The following is a 27097-nucleotide window of genomic DNA, read 5'->3' on the forward strand; positions in this document are numbered from 1 at the left end:
TTGCCTGATCATCTTCTTGTTTTTTGAAGTACTGGTTACAATGAAACACACACGACAATAGATGAAATGCACATGGCATAAAATCTGAAAAGAAGCCGATAAAAATACAAACTTTTGAAGGGAGAGTAGTAATGGCAAAACAAGTTTATGTCTGCAGTCTGAATTGGTGGAATTCTTTTGAATATTGGATAACATGATGTGGTAATAGTAGATTATTGTAACAGACATAGACACACACACACACACACACACACACACACACACACAAAACTATATAACTATATATATAATTCTAAATATATGTAACTATATATATTTATATACTATATAACCTCTGCACATGTCCAAGATGGCCGCTCCCAGCTGAGCGGCGGCGATACCTGGGGCAGATTCCCCGGCTTTTTGGGGGGTTTTGGGGCCGGACCAGCTAATTTTGCCCCATGTCTGGCGAGGGGAGCTTCCACCAATCGGGTGTTATCTTTTTGAGAGCTGGCAGCTCTCCAGGACGCGATGGCCGGGAGGAGACGGAGGCGGCTGCGCTGCGGCTTTACGAGCAGGGAGAGCGGCTTCAGCGTCCAGCGTTGCCGGACTGGTGGAGTGGGCGGTGGGCGGTGGCGGCATCGGCGATACAGTCTCTCCCTGGAGCTCCGAGGGGATGGCAGGGGCTTCCCAGCGATGGATAGAGATGTTTTTCAGAGAGCTGGGATCGTCGGGGCTGGCACTTGCTTCAATACTGGGACGAGCGGCTGTGAGGGACACCAGAGGGGGCGAAAAGGAGGAGGAACCTGCTTAGGAAGAGTGAGGAGCCTCTGACCACGATGTACTATCAATGTCAGTTCCTTGGAACTGTTATTACAACTTAGATGGGAGGCTTACCTGGAGGGGGCCTCTTCCTGGTCCTTCCAGAGGTTCCCCCCCTCCCTTATGTGGATGGGGGTGAGCTAGAAACATTGCTGGTTCTGATGGTCGGAAAAGACCTCGGGCCAAGCTCTTATGCCCCATGTGGTCTGTTAGCCTCTGTGAGGCCACTTATCATCTGAAGGTGCCTCTGAACAATATGATGATATTTGCCTCCCATGGACATCTATAGCCTCCTGATTCGCCTCCTGATTTGCCTAAGGTGCAGCCGCCAGAACCATTGGAGGCTTCTCTTGGCCCGCGGACCTGTAGATTGGTGGCTGTTATTAATGCCCCCCAATTGTAGACCAAGATATTCCAGATTTCAAGCCTTGCATGGAGCCGGACAATGACTGCGGTTTCTGGCCCTTCCCAGCTTTCGTGAGAGGGCAGCTGGTGTCAACACCTGGCCTCGAAGCGGCTTAAGACTCCATCCACTGCTGTGAGAGAGCAGTGGAATTTATTGAATTTATTGACTTGGAATTGATTGAATATCCCTCCCCAGACTTTGGACTATCTTGATTACCCCCAGGCCGTGGACTTCCCCCTGATTAATTAATTAATTGATTGATTAGATGTATTCGCCAACAGAACTTCTTATTCTGCGAGACTCTCCCCTCTCGCAGGTGTGGCCCTCCACTTTATCAAGGGCCTACTTTTATGACGGGCCTTGGCACCCCGAGAGGTGGCATGCCGCAAAAAGGGGATTGAGGGGTTTTTTAGGGAAACTTTTTGATAGATTTTTAAGGGATTTTAAGGGGCGGGAGGGTTGTGTGGGTTTGGGGGTTAACCCACGGGGGGAGGGGTCCGGCCCAGCTGTCAGTGGGGCCACGGAGGGTGCGGATTCCGGGGGTAAGGGGGACATCAGAGTCCATTCTGTCGAGGGCTTCTCTATCAATGTGTTGAGTGGGAGGGGCAGATATGGCAGGAGCAGGGGGCCGCATCATGTGGTGGGGGCGCGCACTCGCTATCTTCGAGCGGTGGCGCGCCCCGGTCCCCATAGCCCTTCTCGCACCCCAGGCTGTTCAGACTCTCAGGGCCCGAGCCTTCAGCTGCTGTTGTGCAATGCCAGGTCTGTGGTAAATAAAGCCCCCCTCATTTGCAATCTTATTCAGGAGGGGGGAGTGGACCTGGCAGGTATTACGGAGACCTGGTTGGGCCATGAGGGGGGGTTCCCCTTGTGAATATGTGCCCACCAGGTTTCCAAGCATTCCATCAGCCGAGAGCTCAGGGCAGGGGCGGGGGGATGGCGGTTATTATAAAGGAAAGTCTTGATCCGAGGGAGACTACTGTTCCACAGATAGCCGGATGTGAGTCCCTTTTTATGAAGTGGGATCGTGGAGTACAGATGGGCTTGTTGATCACGTACCTGGCTCCCTGCCGCATGGCAACAGCCCTGCTCGAGCTGCTCAACGTCATAGCTGAGGTGGAGGTTGGTACCTCCAGACTTCTAGTCATGGGGGATTTCAACCTGCCATCTGTCAGCGAAACGTCTGAGGTGGCTCGAGAGTTCATGGCTTCCATGACGGCCATGGACCTTACTCAGTTAATTCATGACCCTACTCACACGGGTGGACATACTCTGGACTTAGTTTTTGTCTCTGGTCAGTGGTCGAGTGGCCTTGATACAGGGGATATAGTCATCGAACCCTTGTCATGGTCTGACCACTCGCTCCTTCGACTGGACTTTCTAACCGCTACACCCCGCTGCAGGGAGGCGGAGCCAACCAGGTGGTTCCGCCCCAGGCGCCTGATGGATCCTGATAGGTTCCAGATGGAGCTTGGGCCATTTCCTGAGACTCTGGCTCACGACTCAGCTGATGACCTGGTGGCCACCTGGGATAGTGCGGCCGCCGGGGCTTTGGACCATCGACCATGGTATCATGTTGCACCGGTTGAAGGGGCTGGGAGTGGGGGGCACCGTTCTGTGGTGGTTCTCCTCCTACCTCTCTGACCGGTCGCAATCTGTGTTGACAGGGGGGCAGTGGTCGACCCCGAGGCGCCTTGCATGTGGGGTGCCACAAGGGTCGGTCCTCTCGCCCCTTCTGTTCAACATTTATGTAAAGCCGCTGGGTGAGATCATCCGTGGCTTTGGGGTGGAGTTCCATCAGTATGCTGATGATACTCAGCTGTACATCTCCACCCCAGGCCACCCCAACGATGCCCTTGAAGTGATGTCCCAGTGTCTGGAGGTCGTGCGGGCCTGGATGGGGAGAAACAGGCTCCGACTCAACCCTTCCAAGACCGAGTGGCTGTGGCTTCCGGCGTCCCGATATAGCCAGCTGGTGCCATCGCTGGCTATTGGGGGCGAATCACTGGTCCCCACAGAGAGGGCTCGCAACTTAGGCGTCCTCCTGGATCCACGGCTGTCTTTAGAAGAGCACATGACAGCCGTGGCCAGGGGGGCTTTTTATCAGGTTCGCCTGATACGCCAGTTGCGCCCCTTTCTGGATCGGGACTCCCTACGCATGGTCACTCAAGCACTCATCACTTCCCGCCTGGACTACTGCAATGCTCTCTACATGGGGCTCCCCTTGGGGTGCACCCGGAGGCTACAGTTAGTCCAGAATGCGGCCGTGCGGGGGATTATGGGAGCGACGGGGCGCTCACATATGACACCTCTCCTGCGCGAGCTGCACTGGCTTCCTGTGGTCTTCCGGGTGCGCTTCAAGGTGTTGGTGACCACCTTTAAAGCGCTCCATGGCTTAGGGCCGGGTTATCTGCGAGACCGCCTTCTGCCGCCAATAGCCTCCCACCGACCGGTTCGCTCGCACAGAGAGGGCCTCCTCAGGGTGCCGTCAGCCAGACAGTGTCGGCTGGCGACCCCCAGGGGGAGAGCCTTCTCTGTGGCAGCACCCGCCCTCTGGAATGACCTACCCCCTGAGATACGCACGATATCAGACCTCCAGACTTTTCGTCGGGCCCTGAAAACACACCTATTCCATCTAGCTGGGCTGGCTTGATCCCATCCTCTCAGTTTTAATTGAATTTGGTTTTAATTGGGTTGTTTTTAATATCCTGGGCCGAAATTATTTAATTGTTTTTTAAATTGTTTTTAAATTTTATATGCAATGTTTTATCTTGGCTGTACACTGCCCTGAGTCCCACAGGAGAAGGGCGGTATAGAAATAAAATAATAATAATAATAATAAGAATAATAATAATAATAATAAGAATAATAATAATAATAATAATAATAAGAATAATAATAAGAATAATAAGAATAATAATAATAAGAATAAGAATAAGAATAATAATAATAATAATAATAATAATAATATAATATAACAATATACAGTCATGGCCATAAATGTTGGCACCCCTGAATTTTTTTCAGAAAATGAAGTATTTCTCACAGAAAAGTATTGCAGTAACACATGTTTATTCCCTTTGTGTGTATTGGAACAAAACCAAAAAAGGGAGGAAAAAAAGCAAATTGGACATAATGTCAAACAAAACTCCAAAAATGGGCTGGACAAAATCATTGGCACCCTTTACTTAATATTTGGTTGCACACCCTTTGGAATAAATAACTGAAATCAGTCGCTTCCGATAACCATCAATAAGATTCTTACACCTCTCACCTGGAATTTTGGACCACTCTTCCTTTGCAAACTGCTCCAGGTCTCTCTTATTGGAAGGGCACCTCTTCCCAACAGCAATTTTAAGATCTCTCCACAGGTGTTCAATGGGATTGAGATCTGGACTCATTGCTGGCCACTTCAGAACTCTCCAGCGCTTTGTTGCCATCCATTTCTGAGTGCTTTTTGACGTATGTTTGGGGTCAAACATACGTATGCTGGAAGACCCAAGATCTCTGACGCAAACACAGCTTTCTGACACTGGGCTCTACAGTGCAACCCAAAATCCATTGGTAATCCTCAGATTTCATGATGCCTTGCACACATTCAAGGCACCCATAGCCAGAGACAGCAAAACAACCCCAAAACATCAGTGAACCTTCACCATATTTCACTGTAGGTACTGTGTTCTTTTCTTTGTAGGCCTCATTCTGTTTGCGGTAAACAGTAGAATGATGTGCTTTACCAAAAAGCTCTATCTTGGTCTCATCTGTCCACAAGACGTTTGCCCAGAAGGATTTTGGCTTACTCAAATACATGTTGGCAAACTGTAGTCTTGCTTTTTTATGTCTCTGTGTCAGCAGTGGGGTCCTCCTGTGTCTCCTGCCATAGCGTTTCATTTCATTTAAATGTCAACGGATAGTTCACGCTGACACCGATCCTCCCTGAGCTTGCAGGACAGCTTGAATTGCTTTGGAACTTGTTTGGGGCTGCTTATCCACTATCCGGACTATCCTGCATTGGCACCTTTCATCAATTTTTCTCTTCCGTCCACACCCAGGGAGATTAGCTACAGTGCCATGGGTTGCAAACTTCTTGATAATGTTGCGCACTGTGGACAAAGGCAAATCTAGATCTCTGGAGATGGACTTGTAACCTTGAGATTGGTGATATTTTTCCACAATTTTGGTTCTCAAGTCCTCAGACAGTTCTCTTCTCCTCTTTCTGTGTCCATGCTTAGTGTGGCACACAGAAACACACAATGCAAAGACTAAGTGAACTTCTCTCCTTTTTATCTGCTTTCAGGTGTGAGTTTTATATTGCCCACACCTGTTACTTGCCCCAGGTGAGTTTAAAGGAGCATCACATGCTTGAAACAATCTTATTTATCCACAATTTTGAAAGGGTGCCAATGATTTTGTCCAGCCCATTTTTGGAGTTTTGTGTGACATTATGTCCAATTTGCTTTTTTTCCTCCCTTTTTTCGTTTTGTTCCAATACACACAAAGGGAATATAACAAAACGTGTTACTGCAATACTTTTCTGTGAGAAATACTTCATTTTCTGGAAAAATTTCAGGGGTGTCAACATTTACAGCCATGACTGTATATAACTATTAAAAATTTTTTACTAATATACTTGGAACTCATATTTTTAGAATAGTTTGTAATATATAATTATATATATATAACTATGTGTGTGTATGTATACATATGTATATGTGTGTGTGTGTGTATGTATATATATATATATACACAACACACACACATCCTGAAGATAAAATTGCTTTTATTCATTCCAGTTTTGATATCATGTTTATACAGTATCAGAAATGCTTAGTCATTCATATGGATCTCACAACCTGCTTACCAGGAAGAAGTGGACTTATTGTTTGAAGAACTGAGTCACCCATTGGCACACCAAAACAGGGTTCTAAATCTCGATTTGGGGATAGTTATTGCCTTTCAGAAGAAAGATGTGGTGCATCCACTATGAAGGAGATGTAGGCCACCCCTTCTTAAAAACAAACAAACATAGATGAGTGATTCTAAAAGCTATCAGTATCAGAAATGGTTTATACATTTTAGTATGTGCGGTAAGTTGTCAGCGCCTGGAAATCCTGAATAAATCTTATTTAGATAACATCTAATTATTTTTGAAGCTTCATGATGGAAAAGTTTCTGACATAGTTGTATGTATGTATGCATTTATTTATTTATCAAATTTATATGCTGCCCATCTCAAGCAATAAAGCATCACTGGCAGAGTCTTAATAGCATTGACCATTGCATTCTAGGAAAGGAACTCACTGTCCCCCCCCACCCCCATTAATATAAAATCTTCTATTATACAAAAAGTATTTTGCGGTATTCAATCCTGAGAACATAATGAATAGAAATAAACTCCAGATGATAGAAAAGAATTTGGGGGGTGGGGGATGGAAGTTGGATGAGGATTAAGAAATGCTTTAGCTTGAGCTGCTGCCTTGTATTGTATAAGAAAATGTAAATAATTGGTTTCTTTATTAATTTGGACTTTATTAGACAGTTGTATATTTAAAAATTAGGAAGTGATTATTTTGAATGTACAGAAGAGCAGCACCCCTTCTGGTGACATTAGAAGTATGTTGGTTGGACTTGTTGATGTACTTGAATTTTTTTATATAGATAATATACGATTGTGTTTAGAATCTAAATGGTTTGCAGAAAATACAATATTGGACTGGTTTTATGCAATAAGGCGTATGAATCTGAAAATTAATGTCATTGAAGTATAATACAGTCGGGTTTGTCAAGGAAAATAAAGTGAACAATTGATACTTGTGATATATGTGATGACGATTCATGTAAACCTAAAGAAAAATGTGACTGCTTTAATGAATTGCAATAAAGATGTGGCTTTCAATGTGGCTTTAATAAGCATAGGTTGCCTTTCCCAGAAACCTGAAAAATATTACCATTACTTTAAAGTGAAATGTTACTTTGATATATTATGGTCTGAATCATTTTTTAAGCATGCCTCGGCCTAATATTTATACCCTACATGATAATCACAATTCTTAGACAGAACAAGTTTGTTTGTATTCCACCTTTATTATTTTTACAGATAACTCAACGCAACAAACATATCTAGCAGACCTTCTCTTCCTATTTCCCCTACAACAACAACAACTCTATGAGGTTAGTTGAGCTGAGAGAGAGTAAGTGGCCCAAGATCACTCAGCTGGCTTTCATGGATAAAGTGGATATATTCCAAATACAAAAGGATAAACGAGTAAGGATCTTGGAATTCCTGACCCAAACTTTCAATCTAGTCCTCTGGGGGTCCTGAATCCCATAATCAGAGAAGAGGCAAAGGAATGGGATATGAGATAGTGCACATAGCATCCTCAAATGTTATTCATACCATTTTGCTGCTGCCTACACAGCTTAGGGCATTTTAATGCATTTTAATAAGGAAAATACTTTGCTGTGCTAATCTAATTTAAGGGTAAAATTATTGGTATAAGAGATGGATTTTTTTTTTTTTGGTTTTAAAGCATGATTATTAATATTTAAAATGCTTTAACCTCCTAGACCCTTAAGATTCTGAAAACCTTAAACCTTTATAAAAGAAATCCAAACAAGGCTTTTTCCATTTGCAATTTATTTGAATAATCTTGATCTTTAATCAATCTATAATTCTAGCTTTATTTTTAAAGTTTCACTAATTCTGTTTCCTAAGTTTAATAGAGGGAATAATACACTGAAATATATAGTACTGTCAATTTTAATGTATTTCTAATAAAATGTATTTATATATTTTGAAGATATTCACATGCAATATATTTTGCTACTTCTGAATTTACTTATTCTTGCAGGATTTTCTGTTATTTTTCAAATAAAAAGTGTTGTTTTAATAGAAAGGTTTATTCTGTTCTTCTCTCTGCCAATATGCTTTCTGTTCGTTATAAGTATTCTGCGAGCTTTTCTTCAGTGACAGTCATGACCCTATTTTAAAATTAAAACTAAGACATTAGACAGTAAGGTCAGTTTGTTCGTTTATGTGAACTCTGTGTGGATTTTAAAATTCAAGATCCTTCATGCGTCTCCCCTCGACAATATATTTATGTTGGGTCTGATAGCAATCAATGGTTTAGCGTCATTGCACTTCAAGATGTATTTGCACCCAGTTGTCCAGTGATAGTGTCCTCACCCTGGAAATAATTTAGTTGCAAATTGACTGGAAGATGGTGAAAATTGAAAGTTAAAATTAGAAATACTCATAATAAACAACAGAAAAAAGGTCAGATGATGCCACACTATGATGAGATTGGAATGGTTGGTAAATGAGGTTTTGTGTTTGTCGTGAGATGTATGTGACCAGACTACCCAATGCTGTTGAAATATCCAGCCTAGCAAAAGAAACTACTCTACAAATTGAGGCTGCAAAGAATTTTCTTATGATCTAGGAAATTATAATTGCATTCTTTTCTTTGATGTGTACTAACCTGGCTACATTAAGAGGCTAGCTCGGGCTGGATACTAATTATATTATTAGTACACACTATTTAAGTACAAAACGTATTTTAAGTCAGTGCATCAGCATTATTTGTCTTTGTATGGTTAAGCTGGTGTTTTTTTCTTTTAAATGAATTGTAATATGGTTATGCCTATATTATATCTATTGAAATCACTGGGATTTAATTAGTCATGAATAACTTAAGTCCCATTGATTTCAGGAGTCTCCTAGAGGTATGATGAAAAATGTATTTGACTCAATATTTATTATATCTTGTGCAATAATTGGAAATAATAGACATCTTATCTGAACAACATAACAAATATATTCTTAATTAGATACAGGGAAAAGAGGAATGTTTGGAAATTAATTATTTTGGAGCAAGAACTGAGGCTATGATTTGATTTTGCATAATGTGGTGTAAAATTTCCGAGTGAAATACTAGAGAGATCTAGTTATTGATTACTGTTTAGGGCAGCATAAGGTTAGCTAAACAAGAGAGAAGAGTACATTTTTAATGTATTTATAGAGTTTGCTCTGCTTCAGAGATAAGTGGGCTGTCACCTTTGTACCTGTTCAGTTTCAAAAAGAATTCTGCTGTAAGATGAAAACCTACAATATTTAAAAGACTCTTATAGGTCATAGCTTAAGATCTAATGACAAACATAGCTATTTATAATATATTCTTGCATGTTATTTTGGAAGCAGGAATAAACACACCAGAGAAGGAACCAAAAGTAAATATTGCAGCAGGGGAACAACCACTACTTCCAACTAAAGAAGATGGTCCACCCAAAAAGACCAAATTTTCTGAAGAAAATAAGTTTGGTCATGACCAGGTAAAAAGTATTATTACAATGTTTCTATCTTAGGGCTTTATTTATGAACAATTTTAGTGAAATACTTTAATTTATCATGGACTTTATTTATGCAGGTTGCAATGAGCCGTAAAATGTTTTTCAGCTAAACATATGAAACTAATATTTCCAAACGAGATTATTAATCACAGTATTACAATATATGACTGCTGTATTCATTTGGCTTCTTGGGAATCAAAATGAAAAAGCGACTAGGAAACAGATGCTTAGAAAGAAAAAAAAGTTCTTGGGAAAATAATTATGGAAACCCAAATTTTGAATGAAAGTGCACTTTTTTCCAAGTAGCTGATATTGTCAAGTAGTCCTTCTGAGCTAACCTTTATTTCAAGATGATCTTAATACAGAATTTGAAATATAGCAGGATATTAAATTGTCTGTATACAAAATGCTGGATTAGCAGTGGGAAGATGCATTTCCAGCCCGTACCTAGGCATAGAAGCTGGATGGATGATTTTGGGCCAGTTGTTGTCTGTCAGCCCTGGATTGGAAAGATAAACAAATCTGTCTACCACACATAATGAACTATAATTTATACTTACTTACTTACTTACTTATTTACTCATCAAATGTATACACTGCCCATCTCTCTTAAGTGACACTGGGTAATTTACAAATAAAAGTCATACACCCATATAAAAGACACATAGATTAAAACAAAGTTTTTTTAAAAACTGGACTAAAAATAGGTTTAAAAATTAAACAGGTAGAGGGAGTGCCCTTAATCCACCAACCATCATCAGATTTGCAGGTCACTCTTAGATCTCCATGCCAATTGGCAGAGCCAGGTCTTGACATTCTTCTGGAAGACCAGCAGAATAAGTGCCCACCTTATCTCTGGGGGCAAGGTTTCCACAGGGCAGGGGCAATAGCATAGAAGGCTCTCTTCCTAGACCCCACCCATCAAACTTTTGATGGGTGGGGTCTGCAGCACACCCTCCTTGCTTGACTGGGTGAAACAGATTGATGTAATTAGGACAAGACAGTTCTTCAGATAACTTGGCCCAATGTCCTGTAAGGTTTTAAAGATGATACCCAGCACCTTGAATTGGACCTGGAAGCAAACTGGCAGCATATGCAACTCACGTTGCTAAGATGTTACATGCAAAACTTAGGACACACAAAAAACTGCCTGTATTCTGCACTAGCTGCAGCTTCCTTGAGATATGCTTCCTTGAGATACTCTTCAAAGCTAGCCCTATATAGAGTGCATATTTTATATGGAGATAACCGGAGCATGAGTGACTGAAAGAAGGTGTTCTTGGTCCAGAAAGGGTGTACAACATAAAATCCGGCAAAGGCCTGAAACATGGCTGCCACCTGCTTCTCAAGCAGGAGTCATGACTCCAGAAGAACCCCCAAATTATGCACTGGATTTGTCTGGGGCAGTACAATTCACATCCAAACCAAAGATGGTAAACTCCGGGATATAGAGGAGCCCCCTACCACTGCCACTTGTTCTTAGCAAAGTTTATTTGAAGCCTGTTGTTCCCCAGACCCTGATAGCCTCTAAGCACTGTAAAAGAGCATCCACAGCATCACTTACTTTTTATAAGTAAGTGATTCAGATATACAACTGAATGTCATCTGCATATTGATGACATTGTCCCCAGAGATAAGGTCAGCCCATGGTGGCCAATAATTTTACCCTGCAGAGGTAAGATTAGAAGCTAAAAAGAGCATAGATAGTACTGAGCTCTGTAGCATCCACAGAGGAAGAGGAACTGCAGGCTGGACCTCTTGTCCCTTTATCAACATTTGCTGGGACTAATCTAGAGGAAGGAAGTGAACCAGCACAAAATTCTGCCCCACCCCGAGCTCCCAAAGCTGATCAAAAAGAATATCAAGGTTGATAGTATCCAAGGCCAGTGTGAGGCCCCCATCCCACTCCTGCCAGAAGTCGCCCAAAAGGACAAGCAATGCCTTTTCTATCTCAGTCAATTTAAAACTTGACCGGAAGGGATCCAGATAATCTGTCTCATCCTGGATTTTCTGGAGCTGCAGTGTTACTACTTTCTCATCCACCTTCCAGTAAAAGGGGAGATGGGAGACTGGACAAAAATTATCTATAACTATGGAATCCAGTAATGGCTTGTTGAGAAAAGGGAGCACCGGTGCTTCTTTAAATTGTCCAAGAACATCTCATGACTCAAGGATAAATTAACCATCGCTAGGACCCACCACATGTCATGTCCTGGGTAGCCTTAACTAATCAGGGGGGCATGAATCTATTCACAGATGGCTGTACTTATAGTCCTGAGAATCCTGTCCACTTCACTGGGCTGTGCAGCAGAACCTCAGATAGAACCTCCAGTTCTTTTGGAACTCCATCAGGTTCATCAGTTGCTGGCATGGATTGATACATGTGTCCTATGTCCCTGAATAATAGGATAACATAAAAGAATCTCAAAGTTACCAGAGCATGATCTGACTATGACAGAGGAGCTGAAAATAGTTCTCCCCTCAGATCATGTTGCCATTGTTCTGACAAGAAAACTAAGTCCAGAGTGTGACCATTGTTTCAAGTTAGGCCATGAGTGACTGGGATGATGGCCATGAACTCCTGGGCTGTTTTCATGGTCTGTCCCAGGGATATCTAATTGAAGGACCCTAAAATCATAAGCCTGGGATAGTCCATCGCCAATCCTGAAATTAGTTCCAGTAGTGTAGGCAAGCAAGTTGCTGTGCAGCGGAGAGACTGATACAATAGCAACTGTCCCAACTGATCCCATGAGTCTATCTTCAAAATCAGGGTCTCACAACTGGCAATTTATAGGGCAGCATTTCTGAAGACTAGCATGATAGATTATGATAAAATGATATATTATAGTCCATAACTTTCACTGAAGAAGGTTTTATCCTGTAGTGGATTGTTTCAGATCAATAATAATTGTGTGGACTTGAGTATGTGTACTAAAGGTATGAAGTCCAAGAATTTTACTTATATATAACCCCAAACATGTACTCTCTAATGAATAGGCTGCAGATAAACCACCATGTTTCTTCTTTTTCATGTAAAATTAAAGTGTTTTTAAAGACATTAAAAATGTGAAAATGATAATAAATTCCCAGAAAATATTGTTACCCTGAGAGATTGACTAGAAGAAGCAGAAGAAGCATTATTCAATTTTTTTTCTTGAAGGAAAATGTAGTATTTACTGTAGTAATAAGTCATTTTTTTTCAATTTATTTGTTTAATAGTCTGAATTTATGGTGGGTTGTTTGTTTGTTTTTTTCAGTTTTACCAGTGCCCTTATTGTAACTACAATAGCAGGGACCCAAATCGTATACAGATGCATGTTTTGTCACAACATTCTATGCAGCCTGTGATCTGCTGTCCCCTTTGTCAGGATGTCCTGAGCAACAAAATGCATCTGCAGTTGCATCTGACTCATTTGCACAGTGTGTCACCTGATTGTGTGGAAAAACTGCTTATGACAGTAAGTATTTAAGCTGTTCATATGTTGTTTTTTTTTACATATATGTTAATTGTAAACAGTGATGAATAAATGCTGGAAATGGAATTAGGAAGTTGGAATAGGGGCTCCTGAGATCTCTACTTCTGTCAATAACTTAGTTCATCTTTTTGGCCTATTCACTTAACCTTAATTTTCAAAGACACAGGAGTCTTAAGCTCTCATTAAAGTCAACCTTTCAAGATCAAGATGCTCACCTCTGTGGCTCCATGCACTTCCTAAAGCAGATTGGCTATTAACTTTTCCCTGTAGGGAAACTTTTCTTCTTCATTTGCTGTAATGTATTGTGACAGCTAAAAGCATTAGAAATTACTATTTCTTTGTATATTTATTTATTTTATTTATATATCCACCCATATCATGTGTATGACTCTGGGAAGCTAACAGTTAAATTTAATGTCAGTTTTATATGAACTTGTAAATAATGGTGAAGAGCAGCGCAAAAATCTCTGCTCTTTTTATATAGGGCAGAATCATAATTTTATGGTTTATTTAGCTACTTTGAATATCTAATAAAAAACCAAGTGTTATCCATATAATATAATATGTATGATAGTGGAAAATATATATTTAAAGAGCATTATTACATATAGTCAAACCTGTATGCGTTCGAATGTTGTCACCAATATTATTTTCTCTTTCAATGTTTATAAAATACAATATAGATATCACTAGAGGAAACCCTAAGATATTTTTCAGGGATGATGAAATATTTTTAGGACCTCAATTGACAGAATTATATAAAAGTCTAGGTAAAACAAGGTAAACTGTCAGACACACATGAATTCTGATAATTAAAATAAAAATAAAATAAAACCTTATCGCTCATATTCACCCAGATGTGTGAGATATAAACTAATCTTTTTTTAGAGCCCTCAGAAGTAGTGCCTTTGTATTATCCGAATAGCTTCAAATGGCCACACTCAACTCAATGAAAGAGGAGGTTTTAGTATCTTTTTTGCTCAGGATATTTTAACCAATACCATTTCTAATGTTTTTATAAGCTAAATTTTAAGCTCCTGGATGATTTGTCTACATGTGATAAGCAGTGTCAAAATTATGTTTTCCTCCCTAAGGTTCCTGTACCAGATATGATGATGCCTAACAGTATGCTACTGCCAACAGTTGCTTCAGAGAAATCTGACTGTGATGCCATGTCTACAAACCTGAGAACCGAGGGGTCTGGAAAATACTCAGGTATAGCAATGAAAAACACACCTGCAGAATTGAAACATCGGTGTCTTTTGATAAAATATTTTTACTTCACTTTGGAGACTGCAGTAACTCTGCATCAAAGAAAATAATGCAGAGATCAAAGTCCGGTTTGCTTTAACCAATTAATGAAATCAAGTGTGTTTTGCAATACAACAATATTGTAGGACATTTCTCTTCAGGGCTTTAGCTACTGTGCCATGGTTTTCCTACTTTTTATATGAAAAACTACATTATAGTTAGTAATATAGTAATATATACAGTAGTAATATTACTATATATAATAAACAGTACAGCAGTTTTGGATGAACTTCTTTAAATCTGGTTTTATATATAAAAAAAGGAACTCAAAACTTTTTTGAGACAGAAGGTAATAGGTAACTTTTTTGAGGCAGAAGGTAATAAAAATAGATCCCATAGTGACAAATATCTGCATCAGACTTCAGGCAACATGTTTATGAGTGTGTTATACCCAAAAAAGAGCTGAAAGCAGAGATTAATAGCCATCTTCAAAGAGAAGGCTCGAACTGTTCAGTCAACAGAGCAGATAACAGAGCCAAATTTTCCTTTACTTATCGTTATATTGGAAAACAGCAAACAATAAGTAGAGGTAATAGTTTAAAAAAGAATTCTCAATCCCATCATCTTAAAACATTTTGGTTAGGCAAATCATGAGAGGTGGATTGTAAAGGTCATTCTGATTTCTGGGCAGGCCTGTCAGTCATTGAATCCCGTGTTCCCCCTGCTCATTCCTCATAATGCCAATCAAATGAAATCACCTAAAGGTGCTTTTAAAAAACAAAAATATCCACACATAAGAGAGTCTTTTTCCCCCTCAAGTACAAGGGAAAGTTCTCTGCTTTATTTTTCAGGAACATGTTTACTGGAGCGTTATTATTTATTCATTTAACTCAATACAGAACAATCCCAGCAGGATTTTTGCAGCCCAATCTCTTCAGTCCCATGTACAAATGACAAAACTTCTCCATAGTTTTAATTCCATCCAAATAGTCAGAACCTTTAGAATTCTTATTTGCGTGCAGCTGATAAAGACACAGGATCCCTGCTCACCTCCAGTTACAGATATTACCCGTGAGTTATAAACCAGATATATGATTTTAATTTTTTGTATCTTTAGACTGATTATACTATATTTGGTATTAAAACAAACTAAAGGTGTAATAAGTTGTTACAGACAGGAATAGATTAAAAATCCAAGTTTGAATATATTCAACATTAAATTGCTTCTTTTAGGACCATCTGTTGTGGTTTTAGATTTACATCCATTAATAAGATTGTACAAGTCAGTTGCTCATTTCGGTTTTTGAATAAGTTTGAACTAGTAGCAACAATCCACCACAGATTGCTGCTATAATGAATTTGGTATATTCCCACTGCATTGTTTTAATTACATATGTGTGAACTTATATAACAATATCCATTTATGTTTTACAATTTAGAAGGCAGACCACACTAATGGGGGGGGGGGAAAGATAAGGAAGGAGAACAATGACAGAAAAAGAAAAAAAGTACCTAATAATGAGGAAATGCCAAAAACTATGTGAAAATAAATTTATAACCTATTGTCCATACATCCATGTTTGATTTCAGTTTTTCTCTGTAGCAATACCTTTTTAAATGTCATTCACATCTATGATTTTATGCATTGGCTAGAAACCCTGGAAGATTTAATTAGGTGTTTAATTAGAATGATACCTAAACATTTTCCTTTCCAACTGCAATTCAACAAGGACAGTTACCTTTTTCAGAAATTATGATTCAGAGCCTGAGCCCCTTATTGTCTCTGGAATGAATACATCAAGATCATTTGTATGCACATCTTCTTCGTAACCTTAGGTAGAACACTGACTACATTTAGTTATTTTTCAAAATATCCTTTAAAGGACAACATACCGATGTACTGAAAATGGGAATTGCCTAATTGGTCTATACTGTATTGCCTATGCAGATATACAATTGCAAAACTATTAATGAACGGTCACTATAATTGTATATAATTCTCATACCAAAGATACTTTCTACTAAATAATCTATGAATTATTCTTTTTTTCCTCTCTCTTTCTCTCTTTTGTAAGCAGGTGATAGTCCTCCAGAGGAGAAGAATACTCCTGGGCTTGAAGAATCAAAAACTGGAATGGAAATTAAAATAGAGGAACATAAGCCACTAAAAGAATCTGCTGAACTGCCAGAATGGAACAAAAGCAGCACTAATGATATAAAGATAATTGAATCACTGCCAGATCATTTGAATGAACAGCAAAAGAGGCAGCAGCTTTCTGTTTCTGATCGCCATGTCTATAAATATCGTTGTAACCATTGTAGCTTGGCGTTTAAGACTATGCAGAAGCTTCAGATACATTCCCAGTATCATGCTATTCGGGCTGCTACCATGTGTAGCCTTTGCCAACGTAGCTTCCGTACATTCCAGGCTTTAAAAAAACATTTGGAAACAGGCCATCCAGAACTCAGTGAAGCTGAAATTCAGCAGCTGTGTGCAACTTTACCTGTAAACGGTGAACTCTGGTCAGAAAATGAAAGTATGGCACAAGACGAACATGCACTAGAACAAGATATAGAAAGGGAATATGAGGTAGACCAGGAAGGTAAAGCAAGTCCTGTAGGAAGTGATAGCAGCTCGATTCCAGATGAAATGGGCTCAGAACCAAAGCGGACCTTACCTTTTAGAAAAGGGCCAAATTTTACTATGGAAAAGTTTCTAGATCCTTCTCGTCCATATAAATGCACAGTGTGCAAAGAATCTTTCACGCAAAAGAACATTCTTTTGGTCCATTATAATTCAGTCTCTCATTTACATAAACTCAAAAAAGTGTTGCAGGAAGCATCCAGTCCTGTCCCTCAAGAAGCCAACAGCAGCACTGACAACAAACCCTATAAATGCAGCATTTGTAATGTTTCTTACAGCCAAAGTTCTACACTGGAAATCCACATGAGATCTGTATTGCATCAGACTAAGGCAAGGGCTGCAAAATTAGAGCCAAACAGTAATACGTTAAGTGGAACTAGTACAGCAGGGAGCGTTAATAGCCCTAGCCAAGGATCAGTAGAGTCTACAAGCCTACCAGCAGTAAACAGCAAAGAAACTCACCTAGATGCCAAAGAGTTAACTAAAAAACAGGCTTCTGAAATGATTTCTGCTCAGCCTACACATCACCCTCCCCAGTCACCAGCACAACTGCAGATGCAACTCCAGCATGAATTGCAGCAGCAAGCAGCTTTCTTTCAACCACAGTTCCTGAACCCTGCATTTTTGCCTCATTTCCCTATGACGCCAGAGGCATTGCTGCAATTTCAACAGCCACAGTTTCTTTTTCCATTCTATATTCCTGGTACTGAATTCAGTTTGAGCCCTGATCTGGGTTTATCTGCTTCTGCCGCTTTTGGTATGCCTGGAATGGCAGGTATGGCAGGTTCGTTGTTAGAAGACCTAAAACAGCAGATGCAAACTCAGCACCATGTCGGTCAAACTCAGCTACAGCTACTACAGCAACAGGCACAACAGTATCAAGTTACACCACCTCAAATTCAGCCCCAAAAGCAACAGCAGCAGCAGACTAATAAGTTGATAAAAGCAGAGCAAAATCCTGTAAATGCAGAATGCCAGATGGTGAAGGATATGCCCTTAATGAAGGAATCTGAAGAGATTTCTGAGAAACAAGAAAAACCAAAGCAAGAATTCACAAGTGATAGTGAAGTATTGAAAGAAAACAAAGAAATAAAAAAGCAGAAGTCTTCAGAACCAATTATCCCACCACCTAGAATTGCTTCTGGGGCAAGAGGAAATGCAGCCAAGGCTTTATTAGAAAATTTTGGCTTCGAGTTGGTTATTCAATATAATGAGAATAGGCAGAAGGTGCAGAAGAAAAGTAAAACTGGTGATTGTGAAAATACTGACAAATTGGAATGTGCAGCGTGTAGCAAATTATTTTCAAACATACTTATATTGAAGAGTCATCAGGAACACGTTCATGGTCAGTTCTTCCCATATGGTGCACTAGAAAAATTTGCCTGTCAATACAGGGAGGCATATGACAAGCTTTATCCTATTTCACCATCTTCTCCAGAACCACCACCACCTCCACCTCCACCACCACCACCTCCAGCTCCATCTGTTACTCCTTCACAACCTTCATCTAGCTCTGGAAAAATCCAGAGCATAACTCCCACTCCTCTGCAAGCTCCACCACCGACACCACCTCCTCCGCCTCCTCCACCACCGCCTCCTCCACCACCACCTCCACCTTCTGCTCCACCACCAGTGCAGCTGCCAGTATCTTTAGATCTTCCTCTTTTTCCCCCAATTATGATGCAACCAGTACAACACCCAGCATTACCTCCTCAGCTTGCCCTTCAGTTACCACCAATGGATGCTTTATCTGCAGATCTTACTCAGCTTTGTCAGCAACAGCTTGGATTAGATCCGAATTTTCTACGACACTCTCAATTCAAGCGTCCCCGTACTAGAATCACAGATGACCAACTGAAAATCCTGCGAGCATATTTTGATATTAATAATTCCCCCAGCGAAGAACAGATTCAAGAAATGGCTGAGAAATCTGGCCTTTCGCAAAAAGTTATTAAACATTGGTTTCGAAATACCTTATTTAAGGAACGACAGAGAAACAAAGATTCTCCGTACAATTTTAGTAACCCTCCCATAACAGTTTTGGAAGATATAAGAATTGAACCACAAACCAGTTCTTTAGAACATTACAAATCTGATGCATCTTTAAGCAAGCGATCATCTAGAACTAGATTCACTGACTACCAGTTGAGAGTGTTACAAGATTTTTTTGATACAAATGCTTATCCAAAAGATGATGAAATTGAACAGCTTTCAACTGTACTTAACTTACCTACTCGTGTTATTGTTGTATGGTTCCAAAATGCACGTCAAAAGGCTCGAAAAAGCTATGAGAATCAAGCTGAAACTAAAGATAATGAGAAAAGGGAACTCACCAATGAGAGATACATTAGGACTAGTAACATGCAATATCAATGTAAAAAATGTAGTGTCGTTTTTCCTAGAATTTTTGACTTAATTACTCATCAGAAAAAACTGTGTTATAAAGATGAGGATGATGATGCCCAAGATGAAAGTCAAACAGAGGACTCAATGGATGCCACAGATCAAACTCTTTATAAGAACTGTACATATTCTGGTCCATCTGATTCATCTAAAAGTATGGCTCTAACAACTGCAGGAAGCTCTGGATCTGGTTCTAGTACTCCTTTGATGCCATCACCCAAACCCGAGCCAGACAAAAACTCTCCCAAACCCGATTTAACTGAAAAGCCAAAGCAAAATGATACCACACCTAAACAAGTTGAGATTTCCTCCCAAAGCAACAAATTAATGCAATCCACACTAACATCCTCCACAGGATCCTCCACTGATGCACAGCCCTCAGCTTCTCAAGCACAGCAACACAAACAATCCCAAATAGGAGGCAGACCACCTTCTACATCACAATCTACGCCGATTCCTTCCAGTCCCTTAACAATTTCAATGGGCCCTCTTCAAAACAGTCTACCTCCTCAATTACTACAGTACCAATGTGACCAGTGTACAGTTGCCTTTCCCACTTTAGAACTTTGGCAGGAGCACCAACATATGCATTTCTTAGCAGCACAAAATCAATTCCTTCATTCTCAGTTTTTAGAAAGGCCTATGGATATGCCCTATATGATATTTGATCCTAATAGCCCTTTGATGACAGGTCAGTTGCTGAATAGTTCTTTGGCTCAGATGGCACCACAAGTAGGTTCAACTCACACAACTCACCATACTGCTTCAGTTTCTGGCTCACTTAAAAGAAAACTGGATGATAAGGATGATAATAACTGTAGTGAAAAAGAGGGAGGAAACAGTGGTGAGGACCAGCACCGGGATAAACGATTAAGAACTACAATTACTCCAGAGCAGTTGGAAATACTCTATGAAAAATACCTTTTGGATTCCAATCCTACTCGAAAAATGCTAGATCACATTGCACGTGAAGTAGGTCTGAAAAAGAGGGTTGTACAAGTCTGGTTTCAAAACACAAGAGCTCGAGAAAGAAAAGGGCAATTTCGTGCAGTAGGGCCAGCCCAGTCTCATAAAAGATGTCCTTTTTGTCGAGCATTGTTTAAAGCAAAGTCAGCTTTAGAAAGTCATATTCGCAGTCGACACTGGAATGAAGGAAAACAGGCAGGTTATAGTTTGCCACCGAGTCCTTTAATAGCCAATGAAGACGGAGGAGAGAGTCCACAAAAATACATGTTTTTTGATTATCCATCATCTTTAACAAAAATTGATTTATCAAGTGAAAATGAATTAGCTTCTACTGTCTCAACTCCTGTTAGTAAAACTGCAGAAATGTCACCGAAGAATCTTTTAAGTCCTTCGTCTTTCAAAGCGGAATGCAATGAAGATATTGAAAATCTGAATGCTGCTCATGTGGATAGTTGTTATGATCAGAATAAAACTGACTTTGATGAAACTTCATCAATTAATACAGCAATTAGTGATGCTACAACAGGAGATGAAGGAAACAATGAAACCGAAAGTATGAGTGGTGGTTCAAAAGATGTGAAATCTATATCAACTCCCAAAGAGCCAAAAAATATTCTCAACGACAGTTTGCCAAAAAACATAAACATGCCTAATATGGAGAACAGTGATGATAGGCATTTATTCTCTCTGACGAGCCCATCGATCCATTTAAGTGACAAAGATTGTGATCTCGACCAAAGTGTTTACATTACTGATGATCCTGATGATAATGCTGATCGCAGTGAGACATCAAGCATTGCCGATCCAAGTTCACCTAATCCATTTGGAGCAAACAATCCCTTTAAATCTAAAAGTAGCGATCGGCCTGGTCACAAACGATTTCGGACACAAATGAGTAATTTACAGCTTAAGGTCTTGAAGGCTTGCTTTAGTGATTATCGGACTCCAACCATGCAAGAATGCGAAATGCTAGGGAATGAGATTGGCCTGCCCAAACGTGTGGTACAAGTTTGGTTTCAAAATGCACGAGCAAAAGAAAAGAAATTCAAAATAAACATAGGGAAGCCATTTATGATCAATCAGAATGCAACTGATGGATCAAGACCAGAGTGTTCTCTATGTGGGGTGAAGTATTCTGCACGTTTGTCCATAAGAGACCATATATTTTCCAAACAACACATAACAAAAGTGCGAGAAACTGTGGGAAGTCAGCTGGACCGGGAAAAAGACTACTTAGCTCCTACAACTGTTAGACAGCTGATGGCACAGCAAGAATTGGATCGTATTAAAAAGGCTACAGATGTTTTAGGCTTAACAGTACAGCAGCCAGGCATGATGGACAGCAGTTCGCTTCATGGAATCAGTTTGCCAGCAGCTTACCCAGGACTACCTGGCCTTCCTCCAGTCCTTTTACCTGGAATGAATGGTCCATCTTCCTTAACTGGATTTCCTCAAAGTTCAAACAGTAAGTAACCATGAAAAGAAAAAAAAAATCAGCATTGTTAAAATAGAGTTTGTATTTTATTACCTTTCTGTCATTTATGTGACTGTACACCGGAAAAATAATTTGTTCAGAACCTATGCAAGTCAATGCTTCCTTACCTATTCAGAATTTGTGGGATTCTGATCCACCAAAGAGGAATAGGGGACAGTAATGTCAAGGAAGTCAAAGATGGGGAGCAGGATTATGGCATCATAGTCCATGCATCTTGCCCTTGTATGTGTGACAACATCACATGCACTGACAAAAGAAGACAAGGCTTGAATTGCAATATCATGCCCACCATTTTGTAGGTTTTATGCCTTCCCTGTGCATGCCCCAGAAAGCATAGCAACAGCATTTAGACTTATATACCGTTTCATAGTGCTTTACTGCCCTCTCTAAGCGGTTTACAGAGTCAGCATATTGCCCCCAACAATTTGGGTCCTCATTTTACCGACATCAGAAGGATGGAAGGCTGAGTCAACTTTGAGCCTGGTGAGATTCAAACTGTCAAATTGCAGACAGCAGAAGTAGCCTGCACTACTGCATTCTAACCACTGCGCCACTGTGGCTCTTGAGGTTGGATTTAGTCTTTATCACTCCCTTATACTTGTATGTCTCTATGAGTCCCATAAACTGCTCCAAAAGATTGGAGGATTTTTCAAGACTTTGCAGAAGGTAATACTAGGAACTGCAAAGACAATACTAGGACCTTGATGGCAGAAAATAAACAAGAAATTAGAATCCATTCAGGATTTATAACAGTTTGACTTTTAGTTACCTGATATTTGATCAATATGTTGTTTTTGAAGTAAAGCAACATTAAATGTAATGGGTATTTTAAGTAACAATTTATATGTCAATTAAATAACATTCTTAACTAGAACTTTTACATTTATTTACCACTTCATCCAATAAAATCCTGAGAACCATGTATTTTTATAATTTGATCAATATTCCATATACATATTTTAAAACATTTTACCAAGTAAAGGCAAATTGAGGGTGGCATTAGTAATTGAGGCAAAATTTCATTCTAGTGATAATAAACCCTAGTAGCTTGTTCTCTGGGATTTAACTGTATTGAGCTAAAGCATTGCACTGAAGTCAGTGGGACTTCTAAATAAACATGGTAATGACTGAGCTAAAATCAATCTTATTTTATTTAATTCACGACCGTGATTTTTCCTGATCTCCGTAACAGTTTAAGGGGTTATGTAATAAATTAATATAGTCAAGCATAATTTCTAGGCAACATGGTCTTATGTATTTGCAAAAATGCAAGTAGAAAAATTACTTATCTAGGAAAAAATTATTTCCAAATATTCTTGAATTGAAGATTTGGTGCATCTATTTGGTGAGTTGTGTAGTATTATTATAGTATAATAAAATTATATTTTTTTCCCTATCTGAAATAGTGTCATTGATACAGACTTTTTGCATCTCATTATTATTGTGTGTCCTATGATTAAATTAAAACTATTCAAATTTCAGGATTGATGTCTATACGGCTGAGAGCCAACATTAGAATTGTAGCAATAACACTTTTTCTATTTTATTCCAATTGATAATAACCATTCCATTGATCGTCTTATCCAATTTTTTTTCCTTAATTCATTACATTTTTCTTTTCATAATGGGAAACATTCCCTTCTGGTTTTATGTAATAAAATTAAAAGAGTGTATATTTTGTTAAGCACACACAAGTATCACATAAGCAAAACTGCATATAAGTGATATGTGTAAAATTTAAGCTTATAAGCAAACTAAACTATGTTTTATCAGAATAATTACAATTATTTTCATTAATGGGTGAGTGATAGATTTAAAAAAAATGGTAGAAGTCCAGTCTACACATGGAAACAAACCATTTCATTCAGAGTTTGTTGTAGAATCATATTGCAAAGCCAAACCCCTGTCCTTCTAAAACCTCTGAGCTGTCACATAAAGCCCTCAAAACATAGACTTTAATTTCTGGTGTTATATTCAGTTTCCAAACTTTACACATTAATTTCCTGAAAACAATTCCAGGATTTTGGAAGAAGAATAAATGTCATAACTCTGATTTGGAATAAATGCTGGAAAGACAGTTCTCTGCATTTTCCAGAATTCTTCTCTTTGCAGAGCATTTACTGAAGATAAACTTAACTTCCTGACTGAGTTGTTAAATTTTATTATTGTTATTACCTCTTGCAGCTCTCAATCCTAGTAATATCTTACTGGTTAAGCCGTTTTTCACTGATATTTAGGCCTGCAACTGGTAAAAACAAATTGTATGGGACAATTTGGGGAATACTGTTGCGCTTTAGTTGAGGATCATCTAGCTATAATTTCTTCATTCTGTTAGGAAGGAACAGAAATTGTTTCTACCCCTTTCTTATCTGAAGTACTGCCAAGACTTAATTCTAAATCATAAAGCACTGATCTGTAATCTAGAGATCACAATTAAAAGAAGGTGAGGCTCTATCAGATACTTCAGAACTCCATCTTTGTGCCTTTGAAGATGCAACAGTATGTATAATGCATGTTTCAGAAATGGGACTAAAGTGTTAAACATTTGAAATTCAAGGCAATATCAGCTCAGTGGTGGGTTGCAACCGTTTCACACCAGATCGGGCGAACCGGTAGTGGCAGCGGCGGAAGGCTCCGCCCACCTGCTCAGACGCTTCTGCGCATTCGCAGAAGCGCTGCATGCGCAAGTAAACCGGTAGCGATGGGATTTGGAACCCTCCCCTGCAACAGCTGGTATAAACATTGAAGACCTATATGCAGACTAAATCTTAAACATGCAGGTTATTTCTAGATACCGGGCATATAGATCAGTTTGAGTTAGCAGATCTTCAAATAATAGATGCAGTAGCATAATCTATGATGTATCAATTAAGGCTGAAGCAGAGCACTTTCAAATGGTGTGGCTATAAATGCTAACCAAATGTATATCTTGAGATATTTCATTCTTCCACATGCTAAATAAACTCTCTATCCTACCTTTGTTACCCAGAAAATATATGTTCCTAATGGCTCTTAATGGAATAGTGGAAGGAAAAGAGTAGATTATATTAAACTTTCATTAGTAAAAAGTATTCCTCCTCCACAGTTCTTTAATATATGCTCATTGTAGATATGCTTCATATCTTATTAACCCACTTTATCATCTTGTTTTGCTGTGGGCAGCAGTTCCCATCTCTGTTTGATGCAGAGATAAGTTTAATCAGACTTCTTTCAGTCCATTTTATGCCCTGAACCTGATTATGATCCTTCAGTTTACTTCTTTCAACTTTTAAAATACTTCAAAATCTGCTAATAGTCATGCCCAGTTTCCAAAAATTATCTTCTCATAGACTTAAAATATGATACAATGATGCTTCTGAATATAAATGTACTTCTCTCTTTATTTTATGATCAACTAGGCAGATAATTTATCAAATTATATTTGAACACATATGGAATTAATTTTTTGCATAAATATCTGCATTATTAAAATAGTTATTTTCATTAGCATGGCTCACTTTTGTTTTTTAGGTTACTCTCATTCGATTTATCTTACTCTATAAGCCGCTTAGAGAGGGCTGTAAAGCACTGTGAAGCGGAATATAAGTCTAAGTGCTATTGCTATTTAACAAATAAAACTAAGTAGTATGTAGCCTTATGCCCTAATTCATTAGTCTTGTGTCTCTCTGTGTGTTTGTCTGTCTGTCTGGATATATGGATCTGGAATATTTATAAAAAAAATTCAGTCATGTTCATCTCAAGTTTAAGCACCAATCACTTCATTTGGATTTACTCACTGTTAATGGGCTATCCTATCTTTAATTTGTCTTCTGAATGTTACATGTCCACATCATTAATTGCCATAATCTTCCAAATTGAAAAAAAAATAAATTTGTTTAAACATCATGCACCAAGGAAAGTTAACAAAAAATGGCCTAATGATTGGAGAAGTCAATTCGCCCAAGCAAAGAATAAATGAAATAAATCTAATCATAAAATACTTTAAACAGAAGATTGTTAATGTTTATATCAATAATAAATTATTCTAACTAATCTTACAATATTCAAAATATAATGAGCTTCATTTATAATATTTCTTCATTAACTGTTTTGCATCTATAGGTAGGCCTAAACTTTTGATTACTTTGGCTATTGTGGCCCATCCAGTTTTTAAAAATCTTCAGCTAGATGCTTGTGTATATTATGAGAAAGCCAAAGGATACTGTTTATTTATTATTTAAAATAATACATTCTCCCAACAGACTATAGCAATGATGGCTAACCTTTTTGCCATCGCGTGTCAGGATAGGGGTGGGGCGGGGGAAGTTCGCGCACGCGTGTGCCCACACCGATAATTCTATGCATCCTGCACTGCGCATGCGCAGGCAACCCCCCCCCCTCCAGGCACACAATGGCCTGGTAGGCCCGTTTTTCTTTCTTACCTGGTTCCAGATCCTTTCTATTTATCTGGGAAGGGCGAAAACAGCCTTTCTCACTCCCTCAGAGGCCCTCCGGACGCCTGAAATGGCCCATTTCCGAACTCCTGGTGGGACAGGAAGTGACGTTTTTTGCTGTCCCCAGCCTCCAGAGCCTCTGGAGGCAGGAGACAGCCTGTTACTATACTTCTGGTGGGCCCAGAACGCCCGAAAATCAGCTGGCCGGCGTACGCATGCACGCCGAGCTGAACTGGCATGCCCACTGATATGGCTACGTGTGCCACCTGTGGCATGCGTGCCATAGGTTCGCCATCACGGGACTATAGTTTATTATCAGAAATAACTATATACATTTTACTAAAACATATTTTAATATAATTAAATTTTCATTAAAATAAATTAAAATTTAATGAAGTCTTCAAAGTATTTTTCTACTATGTGTGTGTTATGCCACTACAGATTTTAACAGAGACCATCTAAAATCTGTTTACTAACTAAATATTTTTTCCCATGAAATAAAAGTAATGATTCTGTAATAAAACATTAATGGTTGCCTTGTTAAATTTAACAGTCTCTAATTATTCTAATTATTTTATTCTAAGAAGTGTGAAACACTTGGATAGTGATGACATCAGCACCATTCATGCCATTAATAACATGTCTATGCTGTAGATTATAAGGTTCTTACTCTTATAGTGTCACATATACTCTGATCCTAGAAGTTCCTTTAAGCTCTAATTTCTATGTATTACTCTATTTTCTCTTCAGCAGCCTTTTAAAATGTATTTTCCACAGTTATCTAGTCAGTGACATAGATCATAAACCCTGCTTTTTCATTAATCAATAAAAACAAAATATTCTATAGGCAAAGTTGTTTAAAGTTGGAATTTT

The 27097-nt window shown here is 39.2% G+C and overlaps 1 protein-coding gene across 5 annotated transcripts in view; it reads left to right on the plus strand.

The window, feature by feature from the left end:
* ZFHX4 (zinc finger homeobox 4) overlaps window positions 1–27097 on the plus strand; it is a 198334-nt gene that overhangs the window by 165325 nt on the left and 5912 nt on the right. For 3 of the 5 annotated variants that reach the window (XM_060681930.2, XM_034429994.3, XM_034429996.3), the window contains exons 6-9: window positions 9405–9538; window positions 12814–13014; window positions 14127–14247; window positions 16362–21761. In XM_060681930.2, the coding sequence (XP_060537913.1) occupies window positions 9405–9538; window positions 12814–13014; window positions 14127–14247; window positions 16362–21761 (5856 nt within the window). The remainder of the gene's footprint in view (window positions 1–9404; window positions 9539–12813; window positions 13015–14126; window positions 14248–16361; window positions 21762–27097) is intronic. The other 2 variants (XM_034429997.3, XM_087890714.1) reach the window with 1 other exon arrangement.

Source organism: Pantherophis guttatus, chromosome 3, assembly GCF_059756535.1.
Source record: "Pantherophis guttatus breed Tessera chromosome 3, ASM5975653v1, whole genome shotgun sequence".
NCBI classification, from domain to species: Eukaryota; Metazoa; Chordata; class Lepidosauria; order Squamata; family Colubridae; genus Pantherophis; species Pantherophis guttatus.